Below are 19,620 nucleotides of genomic sequence, written 5' to 3'. Positions count from 1 at the left end.
GGCACTCACGTGCACGTGCGGCCCGCGAGCCCGCGCAGGCACGCGCGGCCGTGGACACGAGGCCCGGCTGCTCCGCAGGGCCCACCACGTCCGCCAGAGGGAGGGAGGCCGGCGCGTGCCCGACGCGGCCCAGAGCCCGCCCCTCACACCTGCGGGGGCGGGACCGCGGCTGTGCCCGCCCACCCGGCCCGAGCCCGTGAGCCCGGGCGGAACCGAGCGGCGGGGCCCGAGCGGGCGGCGGCGCGGCGGCGCAGACAATGGGAGCGGCGGCGGCGGCGGCGGCGGCGGCGGCGGCGGCCGCGGAGCCCCGGGCCCGGCGGGGATGGGAGGCCGCGCTATGAGCCCCGCTGCCGGGCGCCCCCCTGCGCCGCGCGCGGGCCGAGGCGAACGGCGTCTGCGAGCCCCGGGCCCCGCCCTAGGGCCGGCGATGCGCTGCCAGGGCTGAGGATGATGGTAGATTGCCAGGTGAGTGCCCCGCCCGGCCCGGCGCCCTCCCCGCCGTTCGGGGTGGAGGGAGGACCTTAGGCACTCCCCCCGTCCTCCACCCGCCCACACTCCATCCGGCCCGAAGGGAGCGCGCGCTTACGCAGTTCCGCGTCTAACTCCTCCTGATACGATTGGGAAACTGAGGCCAGGAGCGAGGCAGCGGAGTCCAGAGGAGCAGGGGGGGTTGCAGCGTCCTATGTCAGGGCTCAACCCTCCCATGGGGTTTTCTCTGGGAACGAGAACCCCTGAGATCATGGGGACACCCCTGCCCACACCCTCCCAGGAGGGACAGTCTCCTCTGGGCATCCCCAGGCACCCACAGGTACAGACACACATTGACTTCACACGTGGGGACCATGCATAGGGTCAGAGGAAGAGTGGATACAGCGGGGGTAACAAGGGAGAAAGAAGAAAGAGGGTGGCGGCAGCTCTGCATTGGGGCGGGGACATCTGTCTCCTCCCGACGTGCTGGGGGCCCGCAGCAGTGTAAGCGGAGAACTGCCCCGCTGATGGGCAGGGACTGCAGAGCACAGTGCTGGGGCCCTGCATCCACCACTCTGGGCGCCTGGAATTAGCAAGGGACCCTGTAGTGTGGAAGGGGAACGAACGCCTCAGCTGACTCCTCTGTAAAGTGGGTGCAGAGAGAGGGTGACTGACGCCTTGGGTCCCACAGGCTTGTGAAAGAGGCTGTGGGCCTTGGTCCTCATGCATGACCCACTGTCCTCCCAGTCCTGGGAAAGTGCTTTCTACTCCCTCCAGGTCCTTCTGAGCAGAGGGCAGCCCGAAGGCCTGGGGCCCTGGGTAGCGCAGAGCATGCCAGAGCACTGGACCCCTCATCCGGTAACCATGGGCAAGACCCTCCTTGTTGTAGGCTGTGGGTCCTAATTTGGAAATGGGTTTGGAATCATTGCACTGGTCAGGGTAAGGAGGCCTCGTGAGTGATCTGGACACCAGGGCAGGGGAGGGAAACCGGGGTATGAAGGAGGCTTCTGAGGTCCGCCACCTGGCCCCCCTGGAGCCTGCAGGTCCTGCCCTCTGCTCCTCTGGGGCCAGGGAGAGCGGCTGCCTTGACTACACCCAAACAAAGGTTTTGTGTTTTGTTTTCTGGTTTTCCTGCCTTTCGCTGCAGTTCTGGTACCGACCACCAGGTGGAAGGCTGTGCTCACTGTGCTCAATGGAGCAACTAGAGCATGGAAGGACACCCAGGGGTCATTCTTGGCGACCCCTGCCTCCGACCGCACATGCGCCTTTTATTTTTAGCGTCCATCTCCCAAGTGTGAGCTGCTCAGGGCAGGCGGGGGGTGGTGGATCGTCTCCAAGACCCTCTTGTCTCGTTCAGTGCCTCCGCTCTGCTGCCCTACTCCCACTGAGCAGGGGCCATAGTAGGCAACTGGGGGCGGTGCCAGAAGGACCCACATGGTCCCTGCCCTCCTTGAGCTCACAGGCTGGAGGGGGACCTGGACAAAGGCATGAAAGCAAACCCATGTGAACGAGAAGAGCAGGTGCTACAGGAAGTGAAGCAGAGTGCTGGAGGGAGGGCCAGGAACGCCCAGGTGGGGCCTAAACGGCCTCCAGGGTGACATCTATGCTGTGACTGGAAGGACAGAGGAGCCAGCCTGCCCGGGTCCGAGAGGCGCAAACACTGGAGGCAGAAGAGCATTTGGTCAGAGAAGGGCTGAGATGAGCAGTGTGGCTGGAGAGAGCTGTGGAGGAGAGGCACAGAGGGCAGGGCTAGACCAGTCACTAGGTGTCCACACAGCGGGACACATCTCTCACAAGAGCAAACATTGACCATCTCAGTTTCTGTACCAAGATCCAGGCTGGGCTCAGCTGGGAGCCTCTGCCTCAAGGTCTCCTGGGAGGCTGGGGCTGGGGTATTGACTGGGATGGGGGTCTGTCTCTGAGATCATCTGGGCAGTGGGCAGACACGGAGATGTATTCCAGAAGGAGGTGTCCTGTGGTCAGTTGACTTGAGGAGGGAGGTGTGGTGCTGCAGACAGGGTGATGGCTGAGGCTGGCATCTAGGGCGCCCATGTGCACTCCGTCTTCACTGCCCAGGTCACCACCTGCATCATCAGGTTCCCGGGCTCTGCAGCCTCCTCTGGGAGGCTGGGCTGCACTTGGTCAAGGCAGCAGAGGTGGGTGTCCAGCGGGAGCAGAGGCAAAGTTCTAGTAGTTTCTTGTAGCTTTTGTGACAGAGGACCACAAACTGGGTGGCTCAAAACAACAGACATTTATTCTCTCAGTTCTGGAGGCAGGAAGGCCAGAACCAAGGTGCTGGCAGGCCGTACCCTGCAGCTTTGAAGCTGTAGGGGAGGAGCCTTCCCTCTGGCCCTGCCAGCACATCTGAGTGTTTCTTTTCCTGTAGGTGCATCACTCCAAACTCTGCTTCAGTCTTCACGTGGCCTCCTCTGTGTGTCTGGTCCTATTTCCCCTCCTCTAATAAGGGCATCAGTTGTTTGCTTATGGCCCGCTTTAATCCAGTGTGACCACATCTCAGCTTGATTATGTCTGCCAAAACCCTGTTTCCAAATAAGGTCTCGTTGACAGGTGCCTGGGATTAAACTTCAACATATCTTTGGGCCATGCGTCCCAAAGATCATATGTTGGCCATACGTCTGCCAACAGGGGGGTTGGAATGATGCTCCCCCGCAAGACCAGGTACCTAGATGCCCACAGAGCTGGGGGGAGCAGCTGGGGTCTGAGGAGGTCTGGGGAACTCAGCCGCAGCCCTGGGTCGTGGAGCCTGGGGTGTGTGCTGTCAGGGACAGCAGGGGGCGCTCTGACCTCTTTGTGGCCGCCCCAGTGCTGCTTTCAGTTGCCGAGGACACTGAGCTGTAAACAGCAGGAGCACAGGCACCCGGGCACTGCCTGCACCATGGAGGAAACCAAGCAAGGCAGGACCAGGGGCAACGACTGGGTGGCACCTGCAGTGGGAGGCCGGGGAGCCCAGTGGGGCCAGACCCACAGAGGCCCGGAGTTCGTGTGTCCTCCTTCACCTGCAAGCCAAGCCAGCCCTTCTTGGTGGTTTCCAGACGGCTCTCCCATTACTGTAGGACATGGCAGCTGCATGTCCACATCTGGGGGGGGCACGTAGAAGGCAGCTGTGGGGATGGGTGGACTGTTGAGACTTGAGGGGCCCCTGCCCTGGAGACCCTGCCCCAAGGGGGTCTCCCCCACTGCTCCTCTGTTGGGGTTCTGCCCTGTCCTCTTACACAGAGTGGAGATGCCATCTGGAGCTGAGGAGCAGAGACCCTGGGCTCTGCCCCAGGCAGTGGGCCCCATGGGCATCCGTGTAATGAAGCAGAGTGCCCAGCGTGGCGCTGGCCCAAGAAGTGGAAGCCACTGCCTGCTGTGGCCCCCCAGACACTTCCGAATCCCACGGGCTGAGGCTGCTTGACAGCAGATCACTGATTTGCACAACAGATATTTATCAAGGGCCTCTGCTGAGCGCCTGGCCAGTGGAGCATATTGGCTTCAATCCGAGGGACCCTAGAGAAGGAATGTAGGCACAGGGTGTGGGACAAGCAGCTGATCCTAGGGAGAAGGTAGTAAGTGGTCTGCATTTGGTGGTCTTCTGCTATCAGGGGCACACCAGCAGGGGACTGTGCTCTGCAGAGAAACCTGCCAGGCCACTCCCACATCTCTCTCCCTGCTGAGGACGTGCCTGGTCACGCCAGCCAGGCTGTAGCGCCTTCCCTGAGCCCAGCCTTGGGCTACAGTGTCTCATTGTACCTATGAAATAGGCACCACTACCCTCCTCACCTGTAGGTGGGGAAACCGAGGCACTGGAAGGCAAAGGGACTTTTGCAGCTAGGTAGGCTGGTGGGGGCACAGCCCTTTGTGCCAACAAGCCTGGGAGGGACTGGGCATAGGACAGTGAGCTTCCAACAGTCAGGGCCTGGCAGGCCCCAAGGTGGTGGTAAACAGTGGGAGTGGAGCCATAAACAGAGCTGATGAGCCCCTGTCATCCTCTCCCTGCCCTCATGAAGGCCTTGGGCTCTGACCTGGGCATTTTCTTGGGGTTTTCGGTGTTTGATCCTCCCAGGCTTCTGTGAGGCGTGTGCCTGGTAGGTCTCTGTCCAGGTGAGGGGATGAGCTTATGGAACCTCCGTGTCTCCTCCTGGGGCAGCCAAGGCAGGGTGAGGAGGTAGAGAGGAGAGGCATCCCCCTAAAAACGGCAAGCCCCAGAAGAAGGGAGAGTTCCCATGGCAACGCGGAGGAGCTGCTTGGTAACTACAGGCCCCCAGGACACTTGCTTTCAGGAAGGCTCAGGGCTGGGCTTTCCCAGGGCCTGTGTGGGGACCTGGCCTCGGTATTTCTCGCAGCTCATCCACCCCCACCCAGCAGCCCCTGCCCCCTGGATCCTTCCTGAGGGAAACCCCAGTCTGCTCAGCCCTCCCCATTGCCCCACCCTGCCTGCCAGCCACCTGGCATTAGGCCAGTCCCTTAGCAATGGAGGCTATTTCCTGGATGCCTGAGTGACAGTTGATGGTGGCAGAATGTCAGGAAATACAGGGTGAGAGGGCACAGCAGATGGCACCATATGCCAGCCAGAGTGGGGGAAGCTTGGCTTGGCACCCTGTGGGTCTCATTCTGCATCCTGCAGCCATTAGCAAGCTGGGCCTGGGGGCTGGATGGCCAGGCAGGGTGCGGCTACGGGAGGCAAGAGGTAGAGCCCCTGGAAGGGCAGATGCACTGTGGCCCTGGGCTAGCCCTGAGACTCCCTGGCTGTGTGAGCCTCGTGTGTCCCTGCTCACTAGCCTCAGTTTCCCATCACCCCCTGCCCGGTGTGTTCACCATTCAGCACCTGGACACTGCCCTGTACACGCCACCTACTGCGGCTCTGGGGCTGCAGGGGCCGGGACCAGGCCAGCCTCCATGCCGGCCCGTCCACCTGCCTGCCTCCACCTTGGCGCTCGGCTTAAGGCCACTAGCTCTGGAGTTGGATGCCTGTGTCTGTGTCCCAGCTCAGGGCTTATTGCCGAGTGTCCTGGAATGGGCACCAGACCCATCGGGTCTTCACTGTTCTCCTGGCTGAGGAAAAGGTGGGCATGGAAGGAAATCAGCTCTGTGGGCTCTGGGACTTTCGTTTGTGGGCACTGAGGACACGGGGCTTGTGTCAGTTGGGGAGGGAGTGAGATGCAGAAGCCCCGACCCCAGGAGAGGGTGAGGAATGGAGGAGAGGAGGGCGGGGACCAGACTGCCCCCCTGGGGTTTGGGGGTGCAGAAGGGTGTGAGGCCTGGCTGCCCTAGGGTGTTCTCTCTGGGCGAGCAGTGAGGGATGGGACTCTCGGTGCCCCCCACACCAAACCCACGGCTTTTCTGGTGCCATCAGGGAGCCTGGATCCTAATCTGACCGTGACCACTCACTCTCCGTGTGTCCTTGGGCCATAACCTTACCCCTCTGAGGCTCCTAGGCCTCACCTGTCAAGTGGGGAGGAGGTGTGCCCGGCTCCAGAGTTGGGGTAGGCTCCCGTGGCACCCTCCATCCTGTGCCCAGCACACGTGTTCCCTCTGGGGGCAGTGGTGGGTTCGGGTTGCTCCCTTGCCTCCCTGTCTCCAGCAGGGGGAGGGGTGGGGCATGGGCAGTACAGACAACGGCCCGCCCGGTGGCCACAACAGTGCCCAGCACTGGGTGCCTGGTGACAGCAGGCACAATTCCGTGCCACGGGCCCAGGCTGAGGTGCAGCCCCTGTGGCATTCATGCTGGTGGTCCTGCCCGGGGTGCAGGCAGAAGAGGTGAGCCCAGCCCTGAGGGCAGTGGTGGGTTAGGGGAGGCAGGAGGCCTTAGGCCTGGGAGGGGGCCACATTGCAGAGGGCTGCCCCCTCCAGGCAGGATAAGAGGGGGCTGGAGGGCACCTACCTCCCCATTTCTAGGTTGGAATCCGTTCCCTTGGGGAAGGCACAGGGCTCTTCTCCGGACACCACCTGAGATAGCAGGTGTGCGTGAGCTGGGGTGTGGAGGGGTGGTCCTAGGCCGTGAGAGCACATGGGAGGGAGGGATCCTTGGCCAGTGAATGGCCCTGAGCCCAAGAACCTCCCTGCCTTCCACTCCTGTGGAACAAGAGGGACCCCATCCTGGCCACAGGCCTTTGTCTCAGGAGGCCCCTTCCCTGCAGCTCTCCAGCTCAAAACTGGGAGGGTGAGAATGGAGGGGAGGAGGAGGGTGTCTAAGCCCTCGGGGCGGCCACCACCTGAGTGAGTCCCTCCCAGCGGGATTCTTGCTCCCCCTACCCCCATCTGGCTGGGCTGTGGCCGGAGGGAAGGGGAGCCCAGCCCAGATTATCTCCACAGCAGCAATCACAGAGGCAGCCCCAGGGCGGGCGGCAGGTGGGCTGTGTAGAGGTCACGGGGAAGGAGGTCTGGGAGTGGGAGGCCTGGCTTGGGCTGCAGGACCAGTGGCAGGTGGGTTCCCTAGCTTCTCCGGCCTGGTCCTCTCCACCTGTGGACACGTGGGTGTCAGAGTGTGGGAAATGGCCCTGCAGCGCCTGGCCAGAGCAGGCAGGCCCTTCTCGGTGGCAGGAAATGTCTGTTCCCTGCCGAGAAAGGAGATGGCTGTGTGGCCTGCCAGCTGTGGAGACTGGCATCACTGACTGCCCCTGGGGACCTGGCGTGGGCCCTAAGTTGGATCTGCTCATTTTTCCAGGTGGGGAATCCGGGGCCCAGAGAAGTTGAGTAAATTGCCCAGGCCACATGGTGTGCCCCGCCTGGAGGTGAGCCCCACCTGGATCACCTTCCTCACTGAAGCCAGAGTTCCAGGCCCCTGGCCCCCCACAGGAAGATGTCTGAGGGTGCCCTTTGACCCTCTAGTTGCTCAGGGCTGATACTCAAGGGAGAGGCAGTCAGTCACCTGGCCTGCGGCCCTGGGTGGCCAGGGAGGTGAGGGCTGTGTGCTTGGAGTGGGGAGCAGGCGGAGGCTAGTGCCCGGGGGAGCTTGCAGCACCACGTGCTCCCTCGCAGCAGGGGACAGCTGCAGTTCTTCAGGATTTCAAGAGTTTTCCTTCCCAGCTACTTGGGGCCAGGAAACCTCTGCACAGAACATGCGCCTCCGTCCCCTCTCACCAGCCCTGCCAGGAGCAGGTACGGGGCAGGCCTGAGGGAGCATGCTCACCAGGTCTCCGACCCGGGGTGCCCAACGCTGTCTGGCAGACTTGCAGGGAGTTGGGGGGTATATCTGGGCTCCTGGGGTTGAGTGTGGGTTCTGGAGCATGCATGTAAATGTGCATGCTTTCGGAGTGTTTCCCTGCCCTGTTGACTGTACACGTTTGAGTGCATATATGACCTTGTTCATCATGTGCCACCAGACACACGACTGGCTCCCGGGTTGGGGGAGTGCCATGTGGGTCGTGAAGGCCCGTACATGTGTGTGTTTGCATCTTGCCCCTTCAGAGCAGCAGGCCAGAGCCTCTACCCTGGGAGGCCTGAGTGTTCATGGTCCTCAACCTCTGAGTGTCAGGTTTCTTATCTGTTAAATGGGTGAGTAAGTGTGCCCAGCTCAGAGTTGTGCTGGATCTGTGCTCAGCACGGGGCCTGGCATGGGCAGGTGCTCTATTGCCTGATGGTGGCATGGAGAAACTCTGCTGCTCTTCGAGGGTCCCTGGGCAGGGGGGCCACCTGCGCTCTGCTGTCCCCATCATGCGTGCCGCCCATGAGCAGGCAGAGGCAGAGAGGAGAGGCCCCAGATCCTTGCCTTCCGCAAGAGAAAGCAAGGAGCGAGCCAAGGCCAGGGGGTTGTAGAGGGGCAGTAGAGCAAAGGCGGTGTTTCTGAAACGCACTTGGTCCCAGAGCCCTGAAAACGCGAGGCATTGCCCTCCACCCCCACGGGGGAACTTCCTAGGAGGAGGACTGTGGGAATGAGGGCAGCAGGCACCAGCCCCACCGCCTCTCGGCAGCCAGCTGGAGCCGCAGATCCTTCCCAGAAGCCAGGGCACCTCAGAGGGCCCCCCTCTGAAAGGGCAGCCCTACTTCCCAGGCCCTGGGCCCCCACAGGCAGGCGGGTGGTGGCACCGGGCACACAGCGTCCCTGGCACGGCGGGCAGCCTCCTCACCACAAGGGCCCGTTTGTCCCGACTTCCCTGGTCCGGAGGCTGTGAGTGACCAGGCCCTGCTGGGCACAGGGGCCTGCCTGTGGGCTCAGCTCCCTGCCCCCAGCCTCAGCGGCAGCAGCCCCAGCTGTGCTGTGGGGAGGGCCTTAGCCTGCCACACCACACCGGAGCACCTCTACTTACCTGATGAGCAGAGACCCATTCCCCAAGAATTATCATCAGGCCAGGCATTTAGGAAGGAGGAAAACACCAGGTTGAACCAGAGCTGAACTGCCTGCCTGCCTCCCCCACTGGCATCCCAAAGCAGCCTGGCTTCTGGGAACATCCAGGCTTCTGCTTCCCAGAAAGCCTGGCTGCCTCCCTGCCCTGACTGCCCTGCCTGGGCCTGCCGCCCACCTCTGCCCCCGGCCTAGCTCTCTGGAAAGCTCCTGCATGGCGGGGTGGCAGAGAGGGCCTTACCCTTCCTGTACCCTTCCTCCTTGCCATCCCACAGGCTCCTCTTGGGGCCTCACAGCCTCGTCCCCAAAGCTTTCCTTGTGATCTCCCCATGAAGAACTCCGTATCCCTGAACTCTGAATACTTTTGAGTCTAGGAACTTTGTAGCTGAGGATCACTCCGGACCGAGACCACTTGTTCATCCCGGTATCTGTGGAGAACCCACAGTGTGCCAGGGACCTTTGCAGGTGTCAGTACATGAGGGAACAGTCTTTGCTCTCAAGGAGCATCGAGCCCTTCCAATTTTAAGGACTGAAAAAGCACTGGGATGCAAAGCTCCTGTGATGGGCTGTGTGCAGGAGCGAGTGGCATAGTCACCACCTACCTGTTAGCAGTTAGAACTTGCCTCAAGCCGGGCTTCATTCCAGGCATTCGGGTGTGAGGGGTGAACAGGACAGATGTGGCTGCCGCCCCCAGGGAGCTTCGAGGGCAGTTGGAGGTGGGGGTGCCCCGACGTAGATGGATTGTTTCCTTAACGGCCCTTCCTGGTCTTTGGCTGCACCTCCGCACCTGCGCTACCAGTGACCCGACCCCACACACCCAGCCCCGTCCCCGTTCTGTTGATTTCTCCTGCTGCATCCTTACCTTCAGAGGCATCTTCCTTAGTGTGCCCAGGATCAGAAGGTGATTCTCTGTTTAGTTCCGTACTCTGTGGCGGGCACCCAGCCTGTCTCGAGAGGTCTTTTGGGGCAGAGTGCTGGTCTGCGGAATTTGGGCTACAAGCTCTGTTACTGGTCCTCAGGGATATAAGATACATTTAAATCATCTAGCGAGTTCTATGGTAATTTGCCATTGCTGTGACATTTCGACTGCTTTTGTACAAAGTCTCACTCATCCCTGACTTGGGAATTAAAAAGGAGAGCCGCTAAGTCCTCCCAGAGAACATGCTAGGCAGCTTTGGGGTGACACTTGTTTGAACATGTGGCCCATGCCAGGCCCCATCCTAGGTGCTTGCCCCCAATATTCCGTTCAACTTGTACATGCTTTTGGAGGCAGAGATCACCCCCATGTACGGGCCAGGACGAAGCTCAGTGGGGGAGGTAACCGGCCAGATCCCCGCAGCCAGCAAGGGGCAGGACCCCCGGCTCATAGCTGCCTCTCTAATCCCACAGTTGGGCATTGGGCTCCTCTCTGAGCCCAAAGGGGTGGGGAGCTGTCCTGAGCTGCCGCGGAAGGGGGGCACTGGTGTCGGGCATGAAGCCGGCAGGAGTGGCTGGGCTGGGCCCAGGTTCTCAGGTCCTCAGCTTCTTGGCAACCTGTGTGACTCAGTGGCTGGCGGAAGGGGCCAGTGGGCTGGCGGCTAGCGCAGGGGAGCCCTGTGGTGGGTGAATCAGCAGCTGGAGCAGGTGACCTTGGGCTTGCTGTTTGCCCTGGGGCGGGACCCAGCCTCAGCCAACAGCTGACAGCTCCCCCGTCAGGCCCCTCCTTTCGCTCCCCCTTTCCGGGGATCCCCAGCCCTCAGCCTCAAGCAGCGGAGGGGGCCTCCCTGTTCAAGCATGTGGCGCTCCGAGTCTCTGGCCCCCATCGGCCCTGCTGCAGAGCAGGGGCCCCCTGCCCAGGGAAGGGCACCATGAGGGTAGTATCACCCTCCGCTCTTGTAGAAAGCCAGGAGCCGCTGGGAGCTCCAGCCCCAAGGCCTCTGTGTGGCCGTGGGTGACCAGACGGCGGTGCCGTCTCCCAGCCGCTGGCCCTGAGCTCACCTGCAGACCGCCTCACACGTCCTGATAATTAAATGACATCCACACTGGCACATCGCTTGAGTTGTAGAGGTACTGGGGGACCACTGACTCCAGCTTAGACACTGGACTGGGGGGAAGGTGAACGGGGGAAATGGGAGTCAGAATCCTGAGCTGGGCCACACGCAGGGTCAGACCACCCACCTGCTGGCAGGGACCCAGCAGCCCCCAAGCTTGCCTGTGCTGCTGGCAACAAATCCACTTACCCGTTGCAGAGTGGAGGAAAGCAAGCTACCCTGGGGCCAGACAGGCTTGGGTGTGCACCTGGCATTGGCACTGGTGTGCTGTGCAACCTTGGGCAAGTGGTTTGCCCTCTCTGGGCCTCGATCTGCTCCATTTTAGAGCAGAGATAATTACCGTGGCTGCATCTGTTTTACAGATACTCAGTGAAAAAGTGCTTTGTCTCCATGGAGCACCAAAGGCAGGGCCAGGCTGGGCTCTGGATGCTGAGGGGCATCAGGAGCTTCTCCTACCTCTAAGGCTTCTAAATGTGGGCAAACATTTGCTTTTGGGCTGCAAGGTGGTAGGTGTTTGCAGTGCTCTGGTCCCTGGGAATCTCTCAGAGCCAAAGACCGACGCGAGGCCAGAGTAGTTGCTCCCCGGACCTAAGCCCTTTCCTGAGCACGAGGACTGGGTTGCTCCTGTGCCTGGCTGCTGCATCATCCCCACCTAGCAGAGCCAGGCTGGCCACGACTACATGCACTGGGCTACTTGATAAGGGTCCCAGAAACGAAGGGAAGAGGGACTGGCTGTACCCCTGTCTCTACCAGGACCCGGAGTCAGGTCAGGAGGCTGCAGGAAAGACTAGCAAAGGCAGGCCGGCCTCTCCTGTCTGCTTCCTGGACAGGAAGTTGTGCCCAGTAAACAGCCTCTAGAGGAGTCCCACTCTGGCTCTGAGTCACAGCCCCTAGCGACAGCCGCGCAGTGTTTATAAACAGTGTGCTTCACACCCGCCCTCGAGCCTGGGTGGAGAGGGGCATGAGCAGCCCTGCGTCCAGGAGTGGCATTTTGCTCTGTCTGGGCTTGTGTGTGGCCAGCCAGGTGCATCATCCCAGGTCTAGCTGGACTGTGGACAGAGCACTGCGGGGCCGTTGGCTGTGCTGGGACCTGGGACCTCAGCGTCCTGGGACAAGCACGGGGATGGTGGTAGCCTGTGCGACTGGTGCGAGTGTTCCCCCATGCGGTGCCCGCACGGAGCGCTGTGCACAGAAAGTGGTCGTGCACACTCCGGTCCTCAGAAGGCCCAGCCCTGGAAAGGGGCAAAGTGGTGAGGGTGCAGGCGGATCCCCCGAACTGTCCTCAGCCCCCAGCCCCTGGCTCTCCGTGCCGGGTCTCCGTTCAGGGCGGTGACAGTGACGTGGCGCGCCACGTGACGCCAGGCAGACGGGCAACAAAGGCGCCTCTGCCTTCCCGAGGCGGTGGGAGTGGTGCCGCGCCCACTTCTCCCCTCCCTCGCCCCGCCTCCTCGGGGCTCCTGCATTTCTTGCCCGCAGCTAGTCCCAGCCTGCGCCTGAACCTTGCCAGCAAGCTCCCTGCCCGCGGCCCTGGGGCGGCCCTGCCTGGGTTGGGCCTGGTGGCTCCCTCCGAAAGGAATAGCCCCAGGTTGGGCTCTGAGACCAGGCTGACTGTGCTGGAGGCTGGGGGGTGGGAATGTGGGGGCGGTGCGTGTGGGAGGCTCATGGGGTCGTTGGGGAAGAGCCAGGGAGACTTGTTTGGTGCCCAGGAGTTCCAGAAGGGAGATGTGCAGGCCCTCCACCTCCCCCGTTTCATCCGTGCCCCCAAAGGCTCAGGAGAGCTCACCGGTACATGTAATGGGCCATCTGACGGCGTGAAGCAATGTGCTCAAGTGACTGGTAATGTGGGGGTGAGAGGCCAGGGCTGTGGATGGCCCAGCAACCCAGGGCTGCCCCTGTCCTGGGAGTCTCCTGACCCCTGCCTCACTCGGGTCCTGCTGGAGCCCCCAGGGGCCTACTGTGCTGGCCTAGCCTTGGGATGTGCACCTGAGCCGTCCTCTAGGCTTCCCTCCCCAGGGACCACGGCTGCCTTGCTTTTAGACGACAACCATTTCCGAGTCATCCCCTGGGTTCCGGTTGCAGGGCCCACACCAGTACTGGACAGACCCAGCCAGCCACCTGGAGCTGGCTCTTAGGGATGGAGCCGGGCCACAGTTCTCCTGGAATGGGCAATACCCAGCAACATTTGTTACGTGTGTATTACGTGTCAGGCGCTGGGGCAGGTGTGTGACCATGAGACACCAGAATGCATGTCCCCCGTTGCCTACCATGAGCCAGGCCCGTGCTGAGTTCTTGTAGGATCCTCCGGTGGCCCATGTGACTGACAGAGGAGGACACGGAGGCAGTGAGTGACAACAAGTCACTGGCCCAGGGTCCCAGAGCTGGGCACACAGAGGACTTGGGCTTCTCCTGCAGGTGGGGGACGAGCGGTTGGGAGGGGGTTGCAGGGGGGACATGCTCTGGCTGCAGGCATGAGGGTGGACAGGAAGGCAGGCCAGAACCCCCGCCGCCTTTCTCTGGTGCCTGCCCCGGTCCCCCCACCAGTGCATGTCTATCCACACTCCCTAGAGAGCTCCCACCCCAGGGCTTCCTAACTTGGGTGCATGGACTCTTTTTTTCCATGAAATAAATTCTGCCAGAGCTCAGTGGTAAAAGGTCAAGGTCAGGAGCTCCAGGTGTGGCCAAAGATAGGGAGGAATTTGAGTGTGAAAACCTGTATACCTGCATCTCCATAACGGCTCGGAGAAAAGAGGAACCTGTAAGTCCCACAGGGAGGCAGCCCTGGTGGGGACAGGAGCCGGGTCTCAGCTCACGGGCTCTGAGCCACCTACTCAGCTGGGGCCCCTGGGGCCCACAAAACCACTGGAAGAGGAAGTGAGACGCTTGGAGAGGCGGAGCGAGTGCTAACAGGGCGGCTGTGAGGGCGGCACCCGGGTCCTGGCCACCCCGCAGGGCCCTGGCTGTGCCTGTGGGCCAGCCCTGGAGCCCCTGCCTGTTCCCTTCTCCTCCCAGCCTCTGTGGTCTGCTTGCAGCCTGGGTCCCAGGACAGTGAGGAATCAGCCCAGCCTCCCAGGCTCTGTCTGCCCCGGGGTTTCTGGGTTTGGGGATCCAGGCTCTGAACAGTGATGGAAGGAGCATCCGCAGGTTCTGCAGAGCTTCGGACAGATAGTCCTGGATTCTCCCTGCAAGATCTTGGGCAAGTCCCTGCTACCCCGGGCCTCAGTTTTTCCATTTGCCAAATGGGCGTGTTGGGCTCATTTGATGGCTTCCTATGTCTGGTTTGCAGTGAAATGAGAAAATGGGGACAAGGTGGTGAGTTCTTGGAGCCAAACGCATTCCTTAGTGACGCCCTTTTTCCGACGGCATGTCGTGTCTCTCAGAAATTATTACAGTGGTGGTGGTGATGGTATTATTTTTTTTTACTACCTTTCTTGGCAAAATAAATACTTGGCAACCCTAGGCTGGTCCCTGCAGTTTAAAATGAAGTTTGTCTGGGGGCCAAGGTGGAGCTTCTCTGAGGGTCCAGTGGCAGGGGAGGCTTCAGGAATGAGGTGGGTGGCTTGGAGTGAGCCAGGGGAATCCTTTGTCCCCACGGCACCTGGCTGGGCTTGCACCCACAGGGGAACCCTGCTGGCTGAGCCTTGTTGTGAGCTCAGTGACTTGTACCTGCGACTTTGTGACTCTCGTGATTTCCTCGCAGGCAGGGGCAATGAGGCTGGGTCCTTGGGGTGACAGAGGAGACAGCTGGGTCCACCCCAAGAGGGGCAGGTCTGAACAGGAGCTGCTGCCCAGCTTGGGACAGAGCCCTGTCCACACATCCTTGACCAGCCCATGGCCTGGTACATGTGTGAATTCCTGGCCCTGCCCATCACGGGGACAGGTATGACAGCCACTCGGGTGACACCAGGCCTAGGCACTCAGGTGCTCAATTCCACTGGGGCAAGTGGACAGACGGGCAGACTGGCAGAGGGCCTCCCTCGGAGCCCACCCTGGCTCCTGCCCTGCCATGGCCTGGGAAGCCGGGCCCACCGGGCCCAGGGTCAGGAAGGGCTGGGTGTTCTTTGCCTGTGTCTCTGTGGTGACTGCCAGGCGGAGGGCCATCGCCCGTCGCGCCACTCTCCGGAGCCCCACGCCTTGCCCGGCACCTCTGCCGGTACTGGCCACTGAGGTGAGTTTCCGGGGCAGCCAGAGCCTCTGCTGAGAGGCTGGGTGGGTCACAGCCAGCGCCCGCCACCCCAGGGATGGTTCCCGTGACTTCTGGCCTGCTCTCAGAACTGGTTGAAGGAGTTGGGCTAGGAGCCGCGGGGAGTCTCCATCTCCCGTTCTGGGTGTGAGTGGGGGCTGGGGGGGTGCGTCCGCCCCGGCCAGCCTCTCTCCCTGCTCCTCGCCAGGGCACGTCGGGGCAGACGTCTGTGTGTTGTCCTAGCGGCTCCTGCTCACATGGTGCTTTTGCAGTTACCGAGGGTTTTGTACATAGTTTTATCATCTGCCCCTGAGAACGCCGAAAACCAGGTGGTGGTACTGTTATTGGTATTCTTATTGTTCCTGTCTTACTGATGGGGAAACTGAGGCTGGGGAGGTGCAGAGCTGGGACCTGAACACAAACCCAGGCTCCAAACCTGGAGAGATTTTCCCAAACCTAGGCTCCCTTCCGGGCCATGTGTGCCCAGGGCTCCGCCGGTGACGGCTCTGGGAGGGATTGGGGGATTGGGACCTTCCGGCTCCGACCGTTCCCCTTTCCCACAGTTCCTGTCTCTGTTATTCTCCATATTCAGGGCTCAGTGGCAGAGTCTCAGTCCATCTGTCTGTCTGTGTCTCCTTTTCTGCTTCCCTTCCTCTCTCCTCTGCCGCCCTCCACCTCAGACCATCACACATTGGATTGGTGGCCTTCAGAGGTGGCAGGGGTCTGTGACCCCTGGGTGTCAGGCACTGAAAGCCCCAGGAGTTGGGGGACAGCTGTCAGAGTGGCCCCGCTTCCTGCTGTGGACAGCATTTATCACAGTGACCCTGGATGCACAGAGGCCCCTGTGAGTGCCCCCCCTCCAATGTCAGGGGGTTAAATAAGTCAGGGGCCACGAGCACCTGCTTCTGGGGAGGACAGTGAGGCCGCCCAGCAAGCTCATGGCTGATCCAGAGCCTTCGGCATCCCGATCTAGGGCTACTTCCGTGGCTCACGCATTCTTGCTCTAGTTGCCCTGGGACAGCAACGCCCTGTGAGATCAGAGGTTTGGGGTGATGCTGATATCACCTCCCTCCACCCAGGATGGCCTCCTGGAAGTTGGGATGCTTCACCTCCCGCCTCCTGACTACCTCTGAGCTCAGCCTCCAGCCTGTAGGAACCCCCTCCTTCCTACGAGGAGGGGGCAGGGGGCAGCCCTGAAGGCTCCCAGGAACCAGTGGCAGAGGCGGGGCTAAGCCAGCAGCTCCCACGCCCTCCCCAGGTACGTCACCTCCTGCCAAGGGGTGTGTTCATCTGCCCACAGAGGGCCACCCCAGGACCCAGGCAGGCCAGGAATGGTGACGGGGGTGTTGGGAAATGACTGAGGAGCCTGGCCAGGCCACACCCTCTCAGTATCCTCCCCCAACCCTAATTATAGACCACAAACGACAGACAGACAGACAGACCGGGTGATCTCTACCTGTCCAGAGAGAGGTGAGAGGTTTTCCGCCAAGGCCTGACCCAAGCCGGGGTATCTGGCTGCAGTTCCTCACTGGGCCACCAGCTCCCTCCATGCCTCAGCCAAGCCCAGGTTGAAGGAGGGGCCCGCCAGGCCTGTGGTTGCCTAGGCATTGCCTGGAGGAGCTGCTGTGTGCCTGGCAGACCTCCCCAGAGCGGCACCCAGAGCCCACACCCCATTCCCTAGGGCCCTGTGCAAAGGCATGGCTGTATCTTGATCTGAACGGCCTTTGGAGCAGCAGCTGCCTGTCACGCACTGGGTCAAAGATGGGTGGAAGGTTGGAAGCATGGGACTTGTGGCTCCAGGGACTGTAGCGGTTCTGTAGCGACAGTAGTGAGCCTGGCTGGGCGTGGTGTGAGAGGGTGCCCGGGAGGCAAACTGGGGCCATGCCAGCAGCTGGTCTTTGGCCTGAGGGCAGTGCCGGGGGCCTTTGAAGGGTCAAGACCCCTCTGGCTGCCATGCACCTTGGGGACCAATGGTGGGAAGGATTGAGTCACAGATGTGGGGTGGCTGCTCAGGGGCTTCTAATCCAGGGAGTAATTGAAGGTCTGGGGGGGCTGTGGTGAACCCACGAGCACATGCCCTGGCTAAGGGGACAGCTGCCTGCCAGCCCCCGCCCAGCATCCTGTCATGTGGGAACGCAGACCCAGTGTGGCCAGGTTGTCTGAAGTTGCAGGAGAAGACGGAAATGTGGATTTTTATATGAAATCACCTGACCTTTTACTGTTGGCTCAAAAATTTAAAAACACTTTGTAAGCCAAGCAAAACACACATGTGGGCTGGATTTGGCCTGGTTCTCGTCTCCGGCTGTCAGTTCTCAGCCTGCCTTGTAAGCCGCCTCTGCGAGGAGCTTCAGAGCCTGCACAGCCCGGTGCCGTTCTCAGGGGCTTCCCCCGGGAGAGGCTGGGGGCTGGGACGGCGGGGCGGCGGGCTGAGCTGGGAGCAGGATTCCAGGGAACACCACCCTTTCTACAGGGCTCTGGGCCCCGTTTCTCCAGCAGACCCTCCAGGGGCATATCCCAGCCTTGATCCTCACACTCGCCCAAGGTCACTCCAGCCCCGTATGAGCTGTGTGACTCAGTCTCCCAGCTGCCCACAGCCTCAACCCCCAAAGGAAGCCCAGTGCCTCTGTGCGTGCGGAGTGCGTGTGAGCATGGGGCGAGGAGCACGGGAAATGGAGCTGTCATTGTCACGGCCCAGGGTCTGAAGATCATTGTTCTCCCTCACTGGTTGCTGGGAGTCTAAATGGCTTTGAGGATGAATCTCAAACTGTGTCCTTTTTCTTTTTTTAACTTTTACTGTGGAAAATTCCAAGTAGAGAAGTAGAGGGTAATGGCATAAAGGTGCCTCAGCAATAGCGACCCCAGTGCAGGGCCACTCTTGTTTCTGCTCCTGTTGCCCCACCGTCTTCTCCCCTAGTGGATAATGTTTATGCAAATCCCAAGCGCATTATTTTATAAATATTCCAGTATGTTACTCTAATAACCACAATACGATGATCAAGCCCAAAGAATAAAGCAAATTGCATCAAATAATCCAGTGCTATTCAAAATAATCTTAATAGTATCTTAGGTTTGTTTGTTTTTTTAATGGTTGCCCTGTTCAAATGCAATCCTGGATCTACATGTAGCGTTTGGTGATGTCTGTTACCTTTCTTTTAGTCAGTTATTTCCCCCCTTATTTTTTTCCCTGAAGTGTATTTGTTGGAGAAACTGGGTGGTTTGTCCCACAGAGATTCCCACAGGCTGGAATTTGGGGACTGCATCCGCAGGGTGTGTTTAACGTGCTCCTCTGTCCCCTGTAATCCCCCATATGATCACTACATGCAGAGGCTGGGTTGGAATCACATTTGGGTTTTGGCAAGAACACTTCATGGGGGGCTCTGTGTTCTTTTGTCAGGTGGCACCTGCTGTCCTGGTCCTCTCGACCCCACAGCTCTGGGGAAGGATTATGAGGGGAAGTACATGAGTACTCAGGAGAGGGTCTTGTGCATGGGAGGCACCCATGAGTGGCAGCCCCTGTCACTGACAGTGAGGACAGTCTCTGGCCTGCCTGGCTGGGGTCACCGAGCACAAATGCGAGGTCCTTAACCTGTGCTGTCTCTATAATTATGCCCCCTTCACACAGGAGAAAACGGTGCCCTGGAGGTGGGATGATTTGTCTGGGGGAGAGTTGGTCACGAAGTAACACAGGGGTGGAGCTGGGCTTCAAACCCAGGCATTTCAGTGCCTGAGTCTGACCTCCATGCCACTCTGACCCCCTGGGAACTAAGTGTTTTAGGGGGGCGCCACTGGAGTGGCTAGCAGGCTTGCCAGGGCCCCAGGACGGGAGCCCCAAGGAAGGGGCAAACAAGGGAAACTGCTTTTGTACCTGCAGTTTTACTGAAACACAGTCACATACATTTGTATGAATTGTATTAAAAAAAAAAAACCCATTTGTCGTTATGTATAAAGTTTTACTGAAACATAGCCACACTCATATATTGTCTGTGGTTGCTTTCATGCTGCAAGGGCAGACTTGAGTGGTTAGAACAGAGACCATATGGTTCCCACAGCCTAATGTTTATAAAAACAGACAGACATTAACCAGAGGGACTGGTTAGGTAAAGGATATCCACCCTGCCCCCTCTGCACAGATTATTTCCAGGCAGTTTGTTGGGGGGCAGCCTGGCCAGCCGTGTTGGGGGTGCATAGTGATGGAATTCCCCACCCTCCCCTCTCCAACCTACCTGGGCCCCCCAACCCTGGCACCCCAGACCTTCAAGGTCAGAGAGGTGGTGACATTGGGCGCTCTCCGCCGGCTCTCATGAATCACTTGGCCTGCACGGGCCCCTTCCCTGGTATAAAATGGGCATGAGCTCGCTTCTCAGGCTCCTCCCGGGGAGAAAGAGAGAAAGAGCACAGCAAAGAGACAAGGGAGCGCCAGGCAAGTGCTGGATTCACTGGGCAAGTTCTGAATTCCCAGAGGCGCTGAGATCTTGGCCTTGGGAGGAGGAGTGGGAGAAGCTTCTGGCCAGAGGACAGTGTCCAGTGTCTAGGTCACCCTTTGTTGCTCTTTGAGGACCTCCTTCCTCTGGATGTGCCCTGCCCACCACCCCCTCCCTGGGGGCAGGGCCCAGAAGCTCCCTAAGCAGCCTCTTAGGGGTCTCCACCCCAAACCAAAT

At 60.3% G+C, this 19,620-nt stretch overlaps 1 protein-coding gene across 3 annotated transcripts in view; it reads left to right on the top strand.

Annotated features, from left to right (window-relative positions):
• Window positions 1-206: 206 nt before the first annotated feature.
• Window positions 207-19,620, top strand: part of RALGDS (ral guanine nucleotide dissociation stimulator) — a 40,693-nt gene continuing 21,279 nt past the window's right edge. For 2 of the 3 annotated variants that reach the window (XM_036913442.2, XM_036913439.2), the window contains exon 1: window positions 14,712-14,947. In XM_036913442.2, coding sequence (XP_036769337.2) covers window positions 14,786-14,947 — 162 coding nt within the window. In that variant the 5' untranslated portion in view covers window positions 14,712-14,785. Of the gene's footprint in view, window positions 466-14,711; window positions 14,948-19,620 lie in introns of those variants that run through there. The other variant, XM_057499177.1, reaches the window with a different exon arrangement.

Source organism: Manis pentadactyla, chromosome 3 (genome assembly GCF_030020395.1).
Source record: "Manis pentadactyla isolate mManPen7 chromosome 3, mManPen7.hap1, whole genome shotgun sequence".
NCBI classification, from domain to species: Eukaryota; Metazoa; Chordata; class Mammalia; order Pholidota; family Manidae; genus Manis; species Manis pentadactyla.
The sequence above is the reverse complement of the archived record's forward strand: the minus strand, read 5'-3'. Positions and strand labels throughout refer to the sequence as shown.